This window comes from Pelodiscus sinensis, unplaced genomic scaffold (genome assembly GCF_049634645.1).
Source record: "Pelodiscus sinensis isolate JC-2024 unplaced genomic scaffold, ASM4963464v1 ctg120, whole genome shotgun sequence".
Taxonomy (NCBI): domain Eukaryota; kingdom Metazoa; phylum Chordata; order Testudines; family Trionychidae; genus Pelodiscus; species Pelodiscus sinensis.
The window spans coordinates 189,904-207,213 of NW_027466031.1; the positions used below are offsets into that span (position 1 = coordinate 189,904).

A 17,310-nucleotide genomic window follows, 5' to 3' on the forward strand; every position below is an offset into this window, starting at 1 on the left:
CCCGACACGGGGCCCCCCACGGGGCTTAGATGGGGGGGGCCCGTCACACGGACTGGACTGCGCCATTGCACCCGGCCCACGCCTGGCCCGACACGGGGCCCCCCCCACGGGGCTTAGATGGGGGGGGGCCCGTCACATGGACTGGACTGTGCCATTGCACCCGGCCCAGCGCCTGGCCCGACACGGGCCCCCCCCACGGGGCTTAGATGGGGGGGGGCCCGTCACACGGACTGGACTGTGCCATTGCACCCGGCCCACGCCTGGCCCGACACGGCCCCTCCCTGGGGGGGGCAATGCCAAAGGGGCCTTCCCTAGGGCACCAGGCCCCCCCCCAGCGGGCCGGAATGCGAAGGGCCCCGCGCTCCGCCAGCGACAACTGAGCCGCGGGGCCTAGTGGGCGGCACGAGGGGGGGCGGGGCCGGAGGGGCGCGGCCGTTGGCGGCACGAGGGGGGGGCGGGGCCGGTGGGGCGCGGCCGTTGGCGGCACGAGGGGGGGGCGGGGCCGGTGGGGCGCGGCCGTTGGCGGCACGAGGGGGGGGCGGGGCCGGTGAGGCGCGGCCGTTGGCGGCACGAGGGGGGGGCGGGGCCGGTGGGGCGCGGCCGTTGGCGGCACGAGGGGGGCGGGGCCGGAGGGGCGCGGCCGTTGGCGGCAGGAGGGAGGAGCGCGCGAGCCGGTGGGGAACCGGCGGGGAGCTCTGGAGAGCGTTGGGGGGGCTGGGGAGAGCGTTGGGGGTGCGGCTGGGGGAGTCATGGGGGGCTGGGGAGAGCGCTGGGGGGGCGGCTGGGGGAGTCATGGGGGGCTGGGGAGAGCGCTGGGGGGGTTGCTGGGGGAGTCATGGGGGGCTGGGGAGAGCGTTGGGGGGGCTGGGGGAGTCATGGGGGCTGGGGAGAGCGTTGGGGGGGCTGGGGGAGTCATGGGGGCTGGGGAGAGCGTTGGGGGGGCTGGGGGAGTCATGGGGGCTGGGGAGAGCGTTGGGGGGGCTGGGGGAGTCATGGGGGGCTGGGGAGAGCGTTGGGGGAGTCATGGGGGGCTGGGGAGAGCGCTGGGGGGGCGGCTGGGGGAGTCATGGGGGGCTGGGGAGAGCGCTGGGGGGGCGGCTGGGGGAGTCATGGGGGGCTGGGGAGAGCGCTGGGGGAGTCATGGGGGGCTGGGGAGAGCGTTGGAGGGGCTGGGGGAGTCATGGGGGGCTGGGGAGAGCGCTGGGGGAGTCATGGGGGGCTGGGGAGAGCGTTGGGGGGGCTGGGGGAGTCATGGGGGGCTGGGGAGAGCGTTGGGGGGGCGGCTGGGGGAGTCATGGGGGGTGGGGAGAGCGTTGGGGGGGTGGCTGGGGGAGTCATGGGGGGCTGGGGAGAGCGCTGGGGGAGTCATGGGGGGCTGGGGAGAGTGCTGGGGGGCGGCTGGGGGAGTCATGGGGGGCTGGGGAGAGCGCTGGGGGAGTCATGGGGGGCTGGGGAGAGCGCTGGGGGGGTGGCTGAGGGAGTCATGGGGGGCTGGGGAGAGTGCTGGGGGGCGGCTGGGGGAGTCATGGGGGGTGCGGAGAGCGCTGGGGGGGTGGCTGGGGGAGTCATGGGGGGCTGGGGAGACTGTTGGGGGGTGGCTGGGGGAGTCATGGGGGGCTGGGGAGAGCGCTGGGGGGCGGCTGGGGGAGTCATTGGGGGCTGGGGAGAGCGTTGGGTGGTGGCTGGGGGAGTCATGGGGGGTGGGGAGAGCGCTGGTGGGGCTGGGGGAGTCATTGGGGTTGGGGAGAGCGCTGGGGGGCGGCTGGGGGAGTCATGGGGGGGCTGGGGAGAGCATTGGGGGGCGGCTGGGGAAGTCATGGGGGGCTGGGGAGAGCATTGGGGGGCGGCTGGGGAAGTCATGGGGGGCTGGGGAGAGCGCTGGGGGGGCGGCTGGGGGAGTCATGGGGGGCTGGGGAGAGCGTTGGGGGTGGCTGGGGGAGTCATGGGGGATGGGGAGAGCATTGGGGGGGCTGGGGGAGTCATGGGGGGCTGGGGAGACTGTTGGGGGGTGGCTGGGGGAGTCATGGGGGGTTGGGGGAGCCCCAGGCAGGAATCAGGTTGGGTGGGAGTGATCGGGGGGTGCTCTCCAGGGGAGGGTTGCCCAGGCAGCGCCTGGGGGGCAGCTGAGGCCCTGGAGCCCCTTGGTTGGTGGGGGGCCCAAGGCAGGAGCGGGCCTGGCCACCCCTCCTCTTGGTGCCAGGCTGTGCCGCAGCAGTGAAGGGGCGGCAGAGGCTGCCCCCTTGCCAACAACCCCTCATGCCACAGGGCAGGTGAGCCAGCTAGGACAATGGCCCCAAAGAGGTGCAGCAAGTGGCCTGACCCCTCCCAGGTAGGCAGCTTGCCTTGGGGATTGCCCCTGAACTTTGTTCTCCCTCCCCCACCGTGGGGCCAGCCCCCCCTTTCAGAGGGGAAAGGCCACGTGCCCGATTCCCTTAGCCAGCTCTTCCCCCAGCAGAGATCTTCCAGTGCCCTGGCTCTCTGCTCCTCTTTCCGCTCTGCCAGGAGGAAGGCTTGGCCCAGGAGGAGGAGGAGGAGGACTTTGCGCTGACCCAGCGCAGCAGCCAGGTGCAGCGGAACTTGCAGAGATTATCGGGGGCTCAGGTGGATCAGAAGGTGGGGGCCTTGGTGGGTCACGGGGGCTTAATCTTCCCCTGGGCAGCCACCTTCCCCTGGGTAACACAGCTCATCCTCCCCCTGCAGGTGAGTGAATTGGTGCAATTCCTCCTGGTCAAGGATCAGAAGAAAATCCCCATCAAACGGGCAGGTAGGAGGCCTGCTTCTAGATAGCCCTGGCATTTGGGGGGGGGTTCCATGGCCCCCTTCAGGTTAGCAGAGGGGCTCTCTGGGGCCACTTGGGTTCCCCACTTTGTTTGAACCCAGCTCTGAATCAGTGGAGCCAGCCTTTAGCCAAGGTTCTTTCCCTCTTCTATATGCCTTAATTAGCCTTTCTGTAGTCGCTGCCTTCTCCTCTTTGATCGCCGAGCCCCCAGTAGGGATGTCAGTGTAGTCAGTCAGCTGAATAACAGATAAGCAAAAGTGTATAGGCTAATGCTATTGACTGCACGCATCCCCCCCCCCCCCCCCCCCAACCTCTTGCCAGTAAATTCTTTAGCAGGCTGGCCAGCAGCCTGCCTCAGTCCTGGCTTGCACTGGGTCCTACCCCTGCTGCAGCTCTGCATTTATAGTGTATTAGGAGCCAGTGTATTAGGGCAGGCAGCCCAGCTCCTTTCCGGCTCGTGCTGGGTCTTCCCTGAGGGGCTGCCGGGGGACTATAGAATAGTCGACTAACATACGAATTCATGAGGTTAATAGACTATTCAATTAACCAACGTTTAACGTCTCTAGGCCCCAGTCCCCTCCCAGCAGGGAGGAAATGCAGGAGTCCTGGCTTCCAGCCTGCTCTACCATAACCACGAAATCCCCTCCCTTTGGAAAGCGGGGATGGACCCTTGGATCCCATGCTGGGGAGGGGGATGTCACTGGAACAGTCTCTGAGAAGTTACAATTCCAGATGTCTGGTTCTGCCACTGGAGAGGTTACCACTGGAGGGGACTTTTCCTGCTGGCAGGGGGTGCTAGGAGCCACATCTCCCCGCTTCCCCTTGCAGATATTCTGAAGAACATCATCAAAGACTACAAAGATGTGTACCCGGAGATCATTAACCGAGCCGGCAGGACCCTTCAGCAGGTGACGCCGTCCTGGAGCACTGCCAAGCACTCCCGAGTGCTGCTGTACGAGGGGCCACCTTTCACCCGCGCGAGCTTTAAGCATTGGTCAAAGCGTTCGGTTTGCTTGTCCTGGGCCAGTATTGGTCGTTCTTTCCTCGTTCCTCTTGCCTCTGTCCTCCTAGTGTCAGGGAGAGACCCCAGCCCAGCCTAGGCTTGCTCTAACCCCTAGGCCCCACTCCCTTCCCAATGTCAGAGAGAACATGAGAACGGCCACGCCGGGTCAGACCAAAGGTCCATCCAGCCCAGGGTCCTGTCTGCCGACAGTGGCTGATGCCAGGTGACCAGAACAGGAATTCATCCAGTGATTTGTCCCTGTCGCCTGTTCCCAGCTTCTGGCAGACTGAGGCTAGGGACATCCTCCCTGCACAGCTTGGCTAAAAGCCATTTAAAGAGCAACCCCAGGAGTCCTGGCTCTCTGCACCCCCCCAAGACTCGACATAAGAATGGCCAGACTGGGTCAGACCAAAGGTCCATCTACCCAGTGTCCTGTCTGCCCACAGTGGTCAATGCTAGATGCCCCCAAGGGAAGGATCACAAAGGTAATCCGCATGTGATTCCTCCCCTGTCACCCACCTCCAGAGAACCAGAGGCCAGGGATACCATTCCTACCCAGCCTGGCTAATAGCCATTGATGGGCCTAACCTCCATGAATCCATCTAGCTCTTTTTTGAACCCTGTTAAAGTTCTAGCCTTCACCACATCCTCTGGCGAGGAGTTCCACAGGTTGTGCGCTGAGTGAAGAAAAACTTCCTTTTGTTTTAAATCTGCTGCCTGTTAGTTTCATGTGGTGACCCCTAGTTCTTTCAGTGTGGCTACGTCTACACTGGCCCCTTTTCCGGAAGGGGCATGTTAATTTCAGCTATCGTAGTAGGGAAATCCGCGGGGGATTTAAATATCCCCCGCGGCATTTAAATAAAAATGTCCGCCGCTTTTTTCCGGCTTTTAGAAAAGCCGGAAAAGAGCGTCTACACTGGCCCCCATCCTCCGGAAAAAGCGCCCTTTTCCGGAGGCTCTTATTCCTACTTCAAAGTAGGATTCTACGTTTTTCTTTCACGTGCAGTGCCCCTCCCACTCCAGCACAACCTGTTCTGTCCTTCCGATAGATTGTGTATCCTGGTATGACAGTGACCCATTGATTGTCCTCATTCCACCAAGTTTCCATGATACTTATTATATCCGTATCCTCCTTTCAAACTAGGCACTCCGGTTCACCCATTTTACTATTTAGACTTCCCTACGCCTCATCCTATGCCTCTGAGGTTAGCCTTTTCCCCACAGGTGTTTGGGCTGCGGCTGGTGGAGATCGACACCAAGCATCACGTCTACATCCTGGTCAGTGACCTGGTGCGCCTGGAAGGGGAGAACCTGAAACAGTAAGAAGGGATGGGGCTGGCTGGGTGCGGGGAGGTCTGTGACAGTGCTTTCCCCTCCCCCCCCTGCCCCGAGGCTTCCAAGCTCTCAAGGGTTAATCCTTGTCATTAGGCTCTACCCACCCTCTGAAAACTCCCCTGGCTCATCCCTATGTGCCCCCACCTTGCATTGTATTCCCCAGTCCCTTAGTGCAGTCTCTATGCCAGGAGGTCCTGGCTCTGTTTGAGTGAGGGAAGCCGCTCCAAGCCAGGACGCCTGAGCTCTGTCCCAGCTCAGGAAGGGAGTAGGGTCTAGTGGTTAGTGTGGGGCAGGATGTTGGGGTTCTTTTTCCAGCTCAGGAAGGTTTGAGCAGCTCCTTGCTCTGCCATTTAAACTCCTTGCCTCTTTGTCCAGAGCCCCAGGCTCCACGGAGTTCCCCAGGTGAGTGGCACCCCCTTGTGTGTTGCAGGGACCATCTCACAGCCAGGCTGGGCCTCCTCACCGTCATCCTGAGCTTCATCTACATGAGGGGCAATTCTGCTAAGGAATGTAAGGCCTGCCCCCGTCAGTGCTGCCCCCCCTTGCTGGTGGCCGAGCCCCTTGACTGACAGTCTCTCTGCCCTTTCAGCTGATGTGTGGGACATGCTGAAGAGACTGGGAGTTGAACCCAGGTAAGGGTGGGGTGGGATACCGGGCCGTAGGCTGCTCCTGCTTGGGGCACCAGTGCCCCTTTAACATGCGCCCCTCCCCTCCCCTCCCCTCCCAGAAAGCCACACAAGCTCTTTGGGGATGTCAAGAAGTTGGTGACTGTGGAATTTGTCCAGCAGAAGTAAGTTGGGGCTCAGGGAGGGGAGTAGTTGGCGAGGTGTGGGGGAGCAGGCCTCCGGGAGTCCTGGGATGGGCGTGAGGGCTGGTGGGAGCGGGGGTGACAGACTGGCAGTGAGTCCTGGTGCCCAGAGCCCAGACTCTCACCAGATCTATGCCCATGGGTAGATTTGGGCCCTGCGGGAGGCGCTGGGAGGGCGCTGGGGCGGACACTTAGAATCCCTGTAGCCAGTGGCGCTCACAGCCTGGCCATCCCCGTGCCAGCAGCCTGCCTGGCCCTTAACCCTTCTCCACCAGTTGGGAAGGTCAGGTGAGCATTTTCCCTGGTGGGGGGGCTAGCCCCAAGGGTCTTGGAGAGTGGGTAGCCCCAAGGCCTTTGGAAAAGGGAGGGGGTGTTTGGAGCCTGGCTGAGGAGAAACTGAGGCACAGGGAGAGGAAAGGAGTAGTGGACCAGCTAGAGCCCTGTGTTCAAGTCCTTCTGCACCCACTGTGCCATGCTGGGAGCTGGTTACTGGCTCATGGAGGGGTGAACCCAGAGGAGGGGATGTGCTCAGTCACAGCTTGGGTGGGAATGTGATGAATTGGGTGCGGTTGCTAACGCCCATGCCCCGCCCCCTCAGATACCTGGAGTATAATCGCCTGCCCAGCACAGACCCAGCTGAGTTTGAGTTGCAGTGGGGGCCACGGGCTGCCAAGGAGACCTCCAGGATGCAGATTCTGCAATTTGTGGCCAAGGTCTGTGCCGGTGGGGGCCAAGGGACGGGGTGAGCCTCGGGCTGAGGTCGGGGGTCACTTAGAGGGGCCACGGGGCTATGGATGGGGCACGAGACCCGCGGCCCCCTGGCTATCCCGACCCCTATTCCTGTCTCTGCCTGTCAGATCCAGAGCAAAGACCCCAAAACCTGGAGCACCCAGTACAGTGAGGCGGCGGCTGAGGTCCTGTCCTGCAGCTCTAGTCCCCCTGGAGACGTGGGTGGGGACAGCCAGGGGCCGCGCAGAAGGAAGCCGTCGGTCTCGAGCAGTTCGCCCCACGGTGCCTTGTGAACCATGCTGGGCCCAGCGCTCTGGGATCCCTGGGACAGCCGCCTTCGCCCTCCTGGCTCCAGAGCCCCTGCCCCTCGGATTTCTCCTCGCCTTTTGGGAGCGGCCTGGCAGCCTCCCGCCAGTGGGCCTAGACAGCTGGGCACGGAGGTGACCTTTGACCCTTGTAATCCACCACATGTTCCTTTCAGATGAAGTATCCCCCCTCCATTTGTGGTGGGAGTCAGTTGTCACAGGCGGGGAGCTGTCTTGGCCAGGGTGCAGTGGGGGGAGGGGGCCCAGCTGAGCCCAGGAGGCTGGGGAGCCCCAGATCGTAGCAGTGCATAGTGGAGCAGGCCTGGTACAGTCCCAGCTGCCAGGTATCTGCAGCACCTCCCTGGTGGTCATGGAGCGTTGCTGGGGGGTTACACTCAGGGCAGGTCCTGCCCCCCCCCCCATGGGCTCAGGCTCTCTGCAGTGTTGCTCGGGACAGCTCCTCCCCCGCTCTTGCTATTGGCTAGAAGCTAAGTGAAAGCCGAGCAGCGGTGGCAGTCCTGGGGCCCCCGTCCAGCCCCCCAAAGAACAGCACCGACCCCAGCCACGGCGAAGGGGAGCTGGCTTTACTGGACGAGAGCAGTTAGTAGTGGGGGGGCACTGTCCCCAGCGCTTCCTCGGGCTCCCGAGTCACTTCGACGTTCTGCAATGAAAGCCGAGAAGCACAAGGTTGCATGCACCTTGCCTGTGGAGCCCTCCCCCGTCCCATGCCTTAGAGTTGTGCCTCAGTTTCCCCTCCCTACTCCGCTCTATTTAAACTGTTCTATGGGGCAGGGAGTGTCTCCTCAGGGCTGTGATACCCAGCATGCCAAGAGCCCTGATCTCAGGCAGGGGTGTCAGATGCACCCCAAGGATGTTAATTGGGGTAGCAGAGGTTACACACGGAGATTTAGTGGGATGGGAAGGGGGTTTAGGAGATGGCAGGAAGGGGACACAGCCTGGTTAGGGGGGGCAAAATGACTTTACCTGCACCCCAAGCTGTGAGGATGCCGCCAGGCCAAGATCTTCCAAGCGGGGCCATTTGTTGGGCTCCGGGCTGGCTAGAGGGTAGGTCCGGTAATGCCGGTAAAGCCGGTAGGGGGGGGCCAGGCTAGCCTTGCGGGGCAGGTGCTGAGTGGCCGAGAGATAAGAGGAAGTTATTATGGGGGCAGGCACATCTACTCCCTGGCTGGATGGGGATTAGAGGGGCAGGGATCCAGGCATGGAGGGTGTCAATGTCACATGGCCTTTTGGGAGTTTTGGGGTGTCCCTGGGCGAGATCAGGCGTGGGAGACTGCACTGGCCTAGCCCCTTGCCTGGGTGAAATGCCACTTACCCGGGGCCGGTCCCGGTGCGTGTTCACAGCCTCCACATTGAGGAAAATGGACTCCACTTGGCAACCTGCCAGCACACCATGAAGAGGGCTCCTAGGTTAGAGCAAAGAGATCCCTGCCCCCCTTCCCTCCCGGAAGTGGGGCATAGAACTGGGCCAAGGCCCCAAGGCGGGTGGGGTGACCTGCCAGTGGGATGTGACTGGGCCCGGGAGGGTCTGGCAGCAGGACCAGCCCATGCACTCACCGTATGCCACGGGGGTCAGTTTCAGCACAGTGTGCAGTGGGCATTTCAGATAGGGCAGCTCCTCTGTGGGGTGAGAAGAGGGCTGTTAGAGGGGGAGCGTGGGGGTACACACAGCCGAGCCCTGTGACACTGCTGTACCCCATGTTTGGACCACCTTTAGATGGTGATTATCAGGGCTCGACAAACCGTGGTGACATCTTGTCAGCCCTGCACCGCACATTTGCCAGACCCACTGCGCATGTGCGCGCCGCTGGTGAACGGGGCAACCGGCTGAAATCTATTTGCCACGGGCAAATAGATACATGGATTTGTCAAGCCCTGGTGATTATAGTGGTGTGGCACAAAAAGCCATAATCTGCCGACTATCATTGTCCTGGCGGGTTGTAACGGTGGGAACACACACAGGCCACTCTCAGGGCCAAAGCTGCCCAGGCTTGCCGGCCAGCGTGAGAGCCGTGACTTGCCCGCTCCCACGTTGGGCAGGAGGGATAGACAAGGGAGCACGCTTGCTGTGAAGAGCGGTTTGCAGTGTGTGCGTGGTGGAACGGCATGGGCCAGCCAGGCCTTCCCAGGGAGGGGTCGTGGTGGAGGGGCATGTCCCTCTCCTTGCCCCCAACCCCACACGCAGCATGAAGGTGGTTTGAAAGACCCATGGGTGACCTAGGAGGTTGGGCCTCGCTGGCTGGCTTGTCTCGCAGCCAGGACTGCCGACCCCCACGGGCTGCGATCCCTCCGGCTGATGGAGCCTGTGTCGCCTGGCGCAGCTGGGGAACGAGGTGGTGCTGTTCTTTCCTTTTCTGGGAACCAGCTTGGGCTGCCCCTCATGTCCCAGCTCTGCGGCCTAGTGGGCCCTGCTTTAGTGTCTGAGCCGAGGGGCTGGGCCAGGTTCCTTGCCCCTTGCTGGAATGATGCACTCGCACCATTCAGGGTGGGCTGGAGGGGTGGGGTGTCAGCCTGTAGCCGTTTGGGGGGGGCCAGGAGCAGGACAGGGTGTGGGCTGTTGAATGACAGGGACCCAGTGGGTCAGGTTGTACCCCGGGCCGTGTCCCTGTGCCAGTCCCAGTCCCTCCCCTGTGCTGGGGGGGGGGGGGGATAACCTGGGGGCACCCGTCACTGGGCCGTACGGTGGAAGGGAAGGGAACAGAGGCCCCAGGAGGCAGATGGCTGCAGTGGCCCCTGCCCCTCTGTGTGCGGACAGGGACTAGAGGAGCAATGGGGGGTGGAAGATGAGTAGTAGGAGGTGGCTGAGGGCTGGCAGAGGGATTGATCGGGCTGTTGAAAGTGGCAGGGATCTGGAAGTGGGGGGGACGCTGGGGAGCTGGAAGAGGAGGGGGGCACGTTAGGGAGCTGGAAGCAGGGGGGAGCTGGAAGCAGAGGGGGGCGCTAGGGAGCTGGAAGCGGGGGGAGCTGGAAGAGGAGGGGGGCGCTAGGGAGCTGGAAGCAGGGGGGAGCTGGAAGCAGAGGGGGGCACGCTAGGGAGCTGGAAGCGGAGGGGGGGCGCTAGGGAGCTGGAAGCGGAGGGGGGCGCTAGGGAGCTGGAGGCAGGGGGGAGCTGGAAGCGGAGGGAGCTGGAAGAGGAGGGGGGGCACGCTAGGGAGCTGGAAGCGGAGGGAGCTGGAAGAGGAGGGGGGGCACGCTAGGGAGCTGGAAGCGGAGAGAGCTGGAAGAGGAGGGGGGGCACGCTAGGGAGCTGGAAGAGGAGGGGGGCGCTAGGGAGCTGGAAGCGGGGGGAGCTGGAAGAGGAGGGGGGCGCTAGGGAGCTGGAAGCAGGGGGGAGCTGGAAGCGGAGGGGGGCACGCTAGGGAGCTGGAAGCGGAGGGGGGCGCTAGGGAGCTGGAAGCGGAGGGGGGCGCTAGGGAGCTGGAGGCAGGGGGGAGCTGGAAGAGGAGGGGGGGCACGCTAGGGAGCTGGAAGCGGAGGGAGCTGGAAGAGGAGGGGGGGCACGCTAGGGAGCTGGAAGCGGAGGGAGCTGGAAGAGGAGGGGGGGCACGCTAGGGAGCTGGAAGAGGAGGGGGGCGCTAGGGAGCTGGAAGCGGGGGGAGCTGGAAGAGGAGGGGGGCGCTAGGGAGCTGGAAGCAGGGGGGAGCTGGAAGCGGAGGGGGGCACGCTAGGGAGCTGGAAGCGGAGGGGGGCGCTAGGGAGCTGGAAGCGGAGGGGGGCGCTAGGGAGCTGGAGGCAGGGGGGAGCTGGAAGTGGAGGGAGCTGGAAGAGGAGGGGGGGCGCGCTAGGGAGCTGGAAGCGGAGGGAGCTGGAAGAGGAGGGGGGGCACGCTAGGGAGCTGGAAGCGGAGGGGGGCGCTAGGGAGCTGGAAGCGGAGGGGGGCGCTAGGGAGCTGGCCCCACGTCCAGCCTGGACCAGGGGTACCATTGGGCCCACTGCCCTCTCCAGCCTGGGCTGGCTCTCCATGCGCTGTCACGCTCAGCCCCCAGCCAGCGCCCGTGTCCCACGGAGATGGGGACCCCGAGTCTTCCCCGTGTCCTGCCTTGGCTGGGGCTGCTTTGGCCCGGCCAGGCTCCCCCTCGCTGTGGAGGGGGCATGCACCTGCCTCTACCCTGGGCAGAGCGTTTTGGGCAACGGGGCCCAGCTCCGCCTGGCCGGGCTGAGGGGCTCTAGGCGGGAGGCCCGGATGGTCGGCGACCTCCCACGGGAAAAGTGCAGCGCGTGGGCGGCTCCCTGACGCTCACCAGGCTGAGCGCTCTTGGGACTGAGCCGCTGGGCCCAGGCTCCCCAGTTCAGGGCCTGGGCTTTCTCCTTGCTTGACCCCGCCACCCCCCTCTGCCCTCCGCCCGCTTGGCTGAGTCGCAGCGTGTGGCGCTCGTCACTCCTGCGCCCCGCTGCTGCTAGGCCCTCGTGCCCGCCTGGCGTGTCCCCAGGGAGCAGGCTCGGCCGCGCAGAGACCCCCTCGGCGGGTGCCCTGGGCTCAGCGGGGCGCCTGCGCTGGGGAGCTCCGAGTGCAGCGTGTACCTGCGCTCTTGTCCAGGAAGTAGGCCAGCAGGCAGCGCATGACAGCCTGATGGCAGATCACCAGCACATTCTCCTGCCGCTCCAGCTCCATGATGACGGGCTCCAGCCGCTGCACCAGGTCCTCGTAGGACTGGGGATGATTGCGGGGGGCTATCAGACTCTGCCCCCTCCAGCTCGAGGTTAATTCTGGGTCTCAAAAATCTGCTCCTGGCAGCACGGGGCAGGGAGTTTCAGAGGTTAACTGTGTTGCCCAATTCATTCCATTTAGGAATCGCTCCTGGCAAGAGACCCACTGTACTGGGACCGCTCGCTGGCAAGGGGTCCCCAGACTTGAGAGCGCTGCCAAATCCATCTCCCTGCTATTACCCAGTGGCAGGGAGTTGCACAGGTTAACCAATGTCATTGTAAGATCATGTGGCAGGGAGTTTCATGGGTTACCAACAAGTGAGTGCCCCCCTTTCCAGTCAGCGTGCTGGGCCCTCCCTTACCTCCCCTTTGGGATACCGGTATCGGTACTTGTCTTGATCTCGCAGGGCAAACTCCTCCGGGTGATGGGCCTGGATCTCCTCGTAGGACATCTCCTCACAGATGCCCTGAAACAGGTCGCGCCATTAGCCGGTGGCCTGATGCCCGGCGTCCACCCCACTGCGGGGCGGAGAGGGGCCCGTGCGCGGGAGCTGGGGGCGGGCCCCTGGGCTCTCACCGCGTCGATCTCGTTCAGCGCTTTCCATTGCTCGTAGGGCACGTGCAGGGCCTCGGCCGTCTGGATCGTCCGCTTCATGTGGCTGGTCCACACCTTGAGGTCCCGGATCTTCTGGCTCTCGATGAAGCTGGCCAGGGCGCAGGCAAACTAGGGGGGAGAAGCGGTGACCCCCAGGCAAGCTCCCCTCCCTGCCGCTGCTTCTAAAAGGCCGGAGCCTTGATGCCCCAACCTAGCCCCCCTAAACCTGCTTGTGGCATCCCCCTCCCCATCCCAGCCCCCTCAGTGCTCTCGGTTGCCTCTCCCCGCTCTGGCCAGGCCCGAGGCCCCCAGCCCACCTGCTTGCCGCGGGAGGTGAGCCCCGAGTCGCCCCCGATGCGCCCCTGCAGGTTGAGCTGGCTCTCGCCGTGCCGGCTCAGGTAGATGGCCCGCGGCGTGACGTGGATGTTCATCAGGTAGTACACCGTGCGGCTCTGCACGTGGTCCTGCACCCGGTTCGCCAGGTAACGCAGCCCCACGTTGAAGATCTTGATGTAGGACAGAGAGCTGGAGGGGAAGGGGGGGGTGTCAGGAAATCGGGCCCAGTCTGGGAGGGCAGCGGGGGCTAGTGGTTAGAGCAGGGGGCTGGGAGCCTGGACTCCTGGGTGCTCTGCTTGGGGAGGGGTCTCACCTGTCCAGCTCGTCATCCAGGGGCTGGTAGGTGAGCTGGTAGCACTGGATCCGCTTCAGGAAATCCTCCACCACCTCCTCCCGGTTACAGTCCTTGTAGTCTGGGCTGCTCAGCTTCACTTGCTGCAGGCCAGAGACCAGGGGAGATGGGCCTGTGTGTGCTGGGCCATGGGGGGGGTAGTGACGGGGGATGTGGCTAAGCAGGGGGTGCATTCCCCTTGGTATGTTGCATGGGAGTTCTGTCCCGCAGTAACCCCGTGTGTGCCTCAGTTTCCCAGGGCACAGCCCCAGGGATGGGGATTGCACTGTGACCCCCCAGACCAGCGCATTGACAGCCCTGAGTCCACAAGGGGGGTGGCCAGGTGACAGCTTTTCCCGGGAAAGAACAAAGGGTACAGGAGGGGCTTGGTTGCTAGGCATGGGGGGGTCAGTCTCGGCTGGCTTGGGGGGCAGGGCCCAGGCATGGCAGGCAGGGAGGGGGTTGGGCTGGGCTGGCTTGGGGGGCTGGGCCCGGGCATGGCAGGCAGGGAGGGGGTTGGGCTGGGCTGGCTTGGGGGGCAGGTCCCCAAGGGTGGGGTGACATGGATGGGGGCTGGGCCGCACAGGTCCAGGGGGTCTCACCTTGATGTTCTCCTCGATGATGTCGGGGTCATCGCAGATGGACTCGATGAAAAATACCTGGAGGGGAGGTGGGGTCTGTGTGAGCCAAGACCTCAGTGCTGTGAGCTTCCCCCAGCAGTGCCCCCAACTGACCCCCCAGCACTGGGCCTTTCCCCCTTGGTGCTGTGAGCTTCCCTCAGCAGTGCCCCCAACTGACCCCCCCAGCACTGGGCCTTTCCCCCTTGGTGCTGTGAGCTTCCCCCAGCAGTGCCCCCAACTGACCCCCCAGCGCTGGGCCTTTCCGCCTTGGTGCTGTGAGCTTCCCCCAGCAGTGCCCCCAACTGACCCCCCCAGCGCTGGGCCTTTCCCCCCTGGTGCTGTGAGCTTCCCCCAGCAGTGCCCCCAACTGACCCCCCAGCGCTGGGCCTTTCCCCCTTGGTGCTGTGAGCTTCCCCCAGCAGTGCTCCCAACTGACCCCCCAGCACTGGGCCTTTCCCCCCTGGTGCTGTGAGCTTCCCTCAGCAGTGCCCCCAACTGACCCCCCAGCACTGGGCCTTTCCCCCTTGGTGCTGTGAGCTTCCCCCAGCAGTGCCCCCAACTGACCCCCCAGCACTGGGCCTTTCCCCCTTGGTGCTGTGAGCTTCCCCCAGCAGTGCCCCCAACTGACCCCCCAGCGCTGGGCCTTTCCGCCTTGGTGCTGTGAGCTTCCCCCAGCAGTGCCCCCAACTGACCCCCCAGCGCTGGGCCTTTCCGCCTTGGTGCTGTGAGTTTCCCCCAGCAGTGCCCCCAACTGACCCCCCAGCACTGGGCCTTTCCCCCTTGGTGCTGTGAGCTTCCCCCAGCAGTGCCCCCAACTGACCCCCCAGCGCTGGGCCTTTCCGCCTTGGTGCTGTGAGCTTCCCCCAGCAGTGCCCCCAACTGACCCCCCAGCGCTGGGCCTTTCCGCCTTGGTGCTGTGAGCTTCCCCCAGCAGTGCCCCCAACTGACCCCCCAGCACTGTGAGCTTTCTTGTGGCAATGGTCCCACGCAGCACCCGGGGGGAGCCTGGGAACTCCCCTGCAGCAGTGTCTTGGGACCGTCCCATGGCCCCTGCTCTTACCTTGTAGCCATGTTCTCTAGCGAACTGCAGGACTGTGTCCCTTCGCTCCCGGGTCGTGTTGGTGGCATCGAACACCTAATGCAGAGCAGGCATGAGGCCGGGGCGATGGGCCCAGGGGCTGGCTGGGGGAAGAAGGGGGCAGGGTCCTGCTTACCGCCACCTGTCCCTCCTCACAGCTCAGGTAAGTATGGACGTCTTTCAGCGCGGCCAGAGCACACTGCCTGGGGGAAAAGGGCGCTGAGACCCGTACACAGACCCCCCCCAGGCCTTGCTGTGAGCTTCCCCCAGCAGTGCCCCCAGCCGGGGTCTCTTCCCCAGGGCTGCGAGCTTCCCCCAGCAGTGCCCCCAGCCGGGGGTCTCTTCCCCAGGTCTGCGAGCTTCCCCCAGCAGTGCCCCCAGCCGGGGTCTCTTCCCCAGGGCTGCGAGCTTCCCCCAGCAGTGCCCCCAGCCGGGGGTCTCTTCCCCAGGGCTGCGAGCTTCCCCCAGTAGTGCCCCCTGCCGGGGTCCCTTCCCCAGGGCTGCAAGCTCCCCCCAGCAGTGCCCCCAGCCGGGGTCTCTTCCCCAGGGCTGCGAGCTCCCCCCAGCAGTGCCCCCAGCCGGGGTCTCTTCCCCAGGGCTGCGAGCTCCCCCCAGCAGTGCCCCCAGCCGGGGTCTCTTCCCCAGGGCTGCGAGCTTCCCCCAGCAGTGCCCCCAGCCGGGGTCTCTTCCCCAGGGCTGCGAGCTTCCCCCAGCAGTGCCCCCAGCCGGGGGTCTCTTCCCCAGGGCTGCGAGCTTCCCCCAGTAGTGCCCCCTGCCGGGGTCTCTTCCCCAGGGCTGCAAGCTCCCCCCAGCAGTGCCCCCAGCCGGGGTCTCTTCCCCAGGGCTGCGAGCTCCCCCCAGCAGTGCCCCCAGCCGGGGTCTCTTCCCCAGGGCTGCGAGCTTCCCCCAGCAGTGCCCCCAGCCGGGGTCTCTTCCCCAGGGCTGTGAGCTCCCCCCAGCAGTGCCCCCCTTACCTGCGGATCTCCATGGCCTCGTGGTTATCTGGCCGGAAGAACTCGTAGCTCTTGTAGGTCTGCACGGCCTCGCGGCGATACTGCCCCACGTTGAACACTGTGGGGAGAGTGGGGGGTGGGCAGGGATCCCCACAGCTGCCCGGGAAACCCTCCCCCGACAGACAGCCTCCCCGCCCCCACAATCGGAGACCTGCCTCCTTGCCCTTCCCCACAACTCCCTTTCCTTTGCCAGCTCCTTGCAGAGACCCCATCTCCTCTGGAGCCCGGCCTGGCCCCCTCACCCTTGGTGGGGGTCCCGATCCAGTTCAGGTAGCGGGTCAGCTTCTTGGAGATGTAGGTCTTCCCACGGGCTGGCAGCCCCACCATGATCACCATCGTGGGCGAGTTGGTAAACTGAGGCACGGAGGCTGGGGGGGCATGGAATGGACATTGTTAGCCACAGGGATGGGAAGCCAGAGGCCACACCCCCAAGCTGCACCCTCAAATTCCACCACCCCGGGGACAGAGCCCCCTGGAGGGGACAGGCCCCATTCCCTGCCCCGTGTCCCCGCCCGCCCCACTCACACCCCCTGCGCTGGTGCAGCCGGTTGCTGGTGCGGGGGATCCAGACTTTCTGCAGCGGCGTCTGGGTGAGCTCCACCGCCTCGGCCGCCATCCTGCCACAGCGGCTGCCCCTTGCCCTGGGGCCGGCCTGCCTGGGGGGCACGGACACTGAGGCCACCGACCCCCAAGCTGTGTACACGGCAGATAACGCGCTCACTGCCGCAGAGCCGGGGGAGCCAGCACCCCCGAGAGGGGACAGGCCCTGCCCCGTTCCCTGCCCCCGCCAGCCAGGCCAGCATTCTGACTGGGCCTGGCTGGACAGCAGGTCCCTGGCCCCTCGCAGCCCCGCCAGCGCCAGCCTAGGCCCGGCAGCTGCCCTCTACCCAGGGAGGGCACGGACCAGCCAGGCTGCGGGGGGCTGGGAAGCAGGCAAAGGCAGGCCGGGCACTGGGGGCACCGTGAGCTGGGGCCCTTGCTCCCACACGCTCCTGCCAGTTTGGGGGCGCTGGCCACCCATCCCAGGTGCAGAGCAGGGGGAGGGGCTGGGCAAAGGGGGATGGTGGGGGCGCTGGGAATTCTCCCCAGCCAGCCGGCACGCAGCCCTGCCCCAAGGAACCCCAACACCAGCCGTGTGGCCCGAGGGAGGAGGCGCTGCCTGCTCTAACCACCAGGCGCCACTGCCCGCCCGAGCCAGGCAAGACCCCAGGAGTGCGGGCGCCCAGCCCCCCACATCCCCACCCCGCTTGCTGAGCTCTTTGCTCCCCTACCTGGTATCTTAGTTGGGCTTTGCTCCATGAGCCGAGGGGGCGGGCGGGCGAGGGAGGTGCGGGGGGCTGGGAGCCAGGACCCCTGGGACATGAGCTCAGGGAGGCGGGCGAATCGACCCCACCGTGACTCAGCAGCCGAAGGGAAACACTGGGGAGCTGCTCCAAACAGAGCCATGTGCCCCGATGGAAAGGTCACAGCTAATATTACACCTGGCATGGGAGAAAGGGGGGCTGGCGGGTGACCTGGGAGGGAGAGGGCACTAGTGGTTAGAGCGGGGGGGGGGCAGGTTCGCTCCGGGAGGGGGAGGGGACTAGTGGTTAGAGCGGGGGGGCAGGTTCGCTCCGGGAGGGAGAGGGGACTAGTGGTTAGAGCGGGGGGGCAGGTTCGCTCCGGGAGGGAGAGGGGACTAGTGGTTAGAGCGGGGGGGGGCAGGTTCGCTCC

General features: G+C 65.1%; 2 protein-coding genes across 7 annotated transcripts; one reads left to right on the forward strand and one right to left on the reverse strand.

The window, feature by feature from the left end:
* The first annotated feature begins 574 nt into the window (after window positions 1-574).
* Window positions 575-11,993, forward strand: LOC102459787 (non-structural maintenance of chromosomes element 3 homolog). Of its 3 annotated transcripts, XR_012900363.1 has the most exons (12): window positions 579-674; window positions 2,266-2,329; window positions 2,503-2,613; window positions 2,701-2,764; window positions 3,608-3,687; window positions 5,007-5,101; window positions 5,548-5,627; window positions 5,707-5,749; window positions 5,845-5,907; window positions 6,524-6,638; window positions 6,783-7,094; window positions 11,767-11,785. XR_012900363.1 is itself a non-coding variant. In XM_075918482.1 (11 exons), exons 2-11 carry the CDS (start codon window positions 2,288-2,290, stop codon window positions 11,830-11,832), a joined length of 759 nt encoding a protein of 252 aa, XP_075774597.1. In that variant the 5' UTR covers window positions 575-674; window positions 2,266-2,287; the 3' UTR covers window positions 11,833-11,993. The 3 variants fall into 3 exon arrangements, 2 of the variants coding, with proteins under 2 accessions (XP_075774597.1, XP_075774596.1); XM_075918482.1 differs by lacking the exon at window positions 6,783-7,094 and having other exon boundaries at window positions 575-674; window positions 11,767-11,993; XM_075918481.1 differs by lacking the exon at window positions 11,767-11,785 and having other exon boundaries at window positions 6,783-7,152.
* PFKFB1 (6-phosphofructo-2-kinase/fructose-2,6-biphosphatase 1) lies at window positions 7,523-17,081 on the reverse strand. Of its 4 annotated transcripts, none has more exons than XM_075918472.1 (15): window positions 16,869-17,081; window positions 15,840-15,965; window positions 15,559-15,655; window positions 14,721-14,787; window positions 14,567-14,641; window positions 13,489-13,545; window positions 12,869-12,990; window positions 12,537-12,744; window positions 12,202-12,348; window positions 11,987-12,091; window positions 11,499-11,628; window positions 8,535-8,597; window positions 8,293-8,357; window positions 7,944-8,087; window positions 7,523-7,620 (listed from the first exon to the last, which is right to left on the reverse strand). In XM_075918472.1, the coding sequence occupies exons 1-15, from the start codon at window positions 17,041-17,043 to the stop codon at window positions 7,561-7,563; spliced, it is 1,641 nt and encodes a 546-aa protein (XP_075774587.1). In that variant the 5' UTR covers window positions 17,044-17,081; the 3' UTR covers window positions 7,523-7,560. The 4 variants fall into 4 exon arrangements, with proteins under 4 accessions (XP_075774587.1, XP_075774588.1, XP_075774589.1 ...); XM_075918473.1 differs by lacking the exon at window positions 16,869-17,081 and adding an exon at window positions 16,123-16,278; XM_075918474.1 differs by lacking the exon at window positions 7,944-8,087 and having other exon boundaries at window positions 16,869-17,079.
* Between the last annotated feature and the right edge of the window lie 229 nt (window positions 17,082-17,310).

Bases quoted from the DNA above. Each gene is read 5' to 3' on its own strand.
- LOC102459787 (XM_075918481.1), top strand. From the start codon at position 2,288: ATGGCCCCAAAGAGGTGCAGCAAGTGGCCTGACCCCTCCCAG. The intron at 2,330-2,502 runs GTAGGCAGCTTG...CCGCTCTGCCAG, and splicing joins AGTGGCCTGACCCCTCCCAG to GAGGAAGGCTTGGCCCAGGA. The intron at 2,765-3,607 runs GTAGGAGGCCTG...TTCCCCTTGCAG, and splicing joins AATCCCCATCAAACGGGCAG to ATATTCTGAAGAACATCATC.
- PFKFB1 (XM_075918472.1), bottom strand. From the start codon at position 17,043: ATGGCTCTGTTTGGAGCAGCTCCCCAGTGTTTCCCTTCGGCTGCTGAG. The intron at 14,788-15,558 runs GTAAGGGGGGCA...CTTTTCCCCCAG, and splicing joins GAGGCCATGGAGATCCGCAG to GCAGTGTGCTCTGGCCGCGC. The intron at 7,621-7,943 runs GTAAAGTCATTT...CTTTCATTGCAG, and splicing joins CCTCACAGCTTGGGGTGCAG to AACGTCGAAGTGACTCGGGA.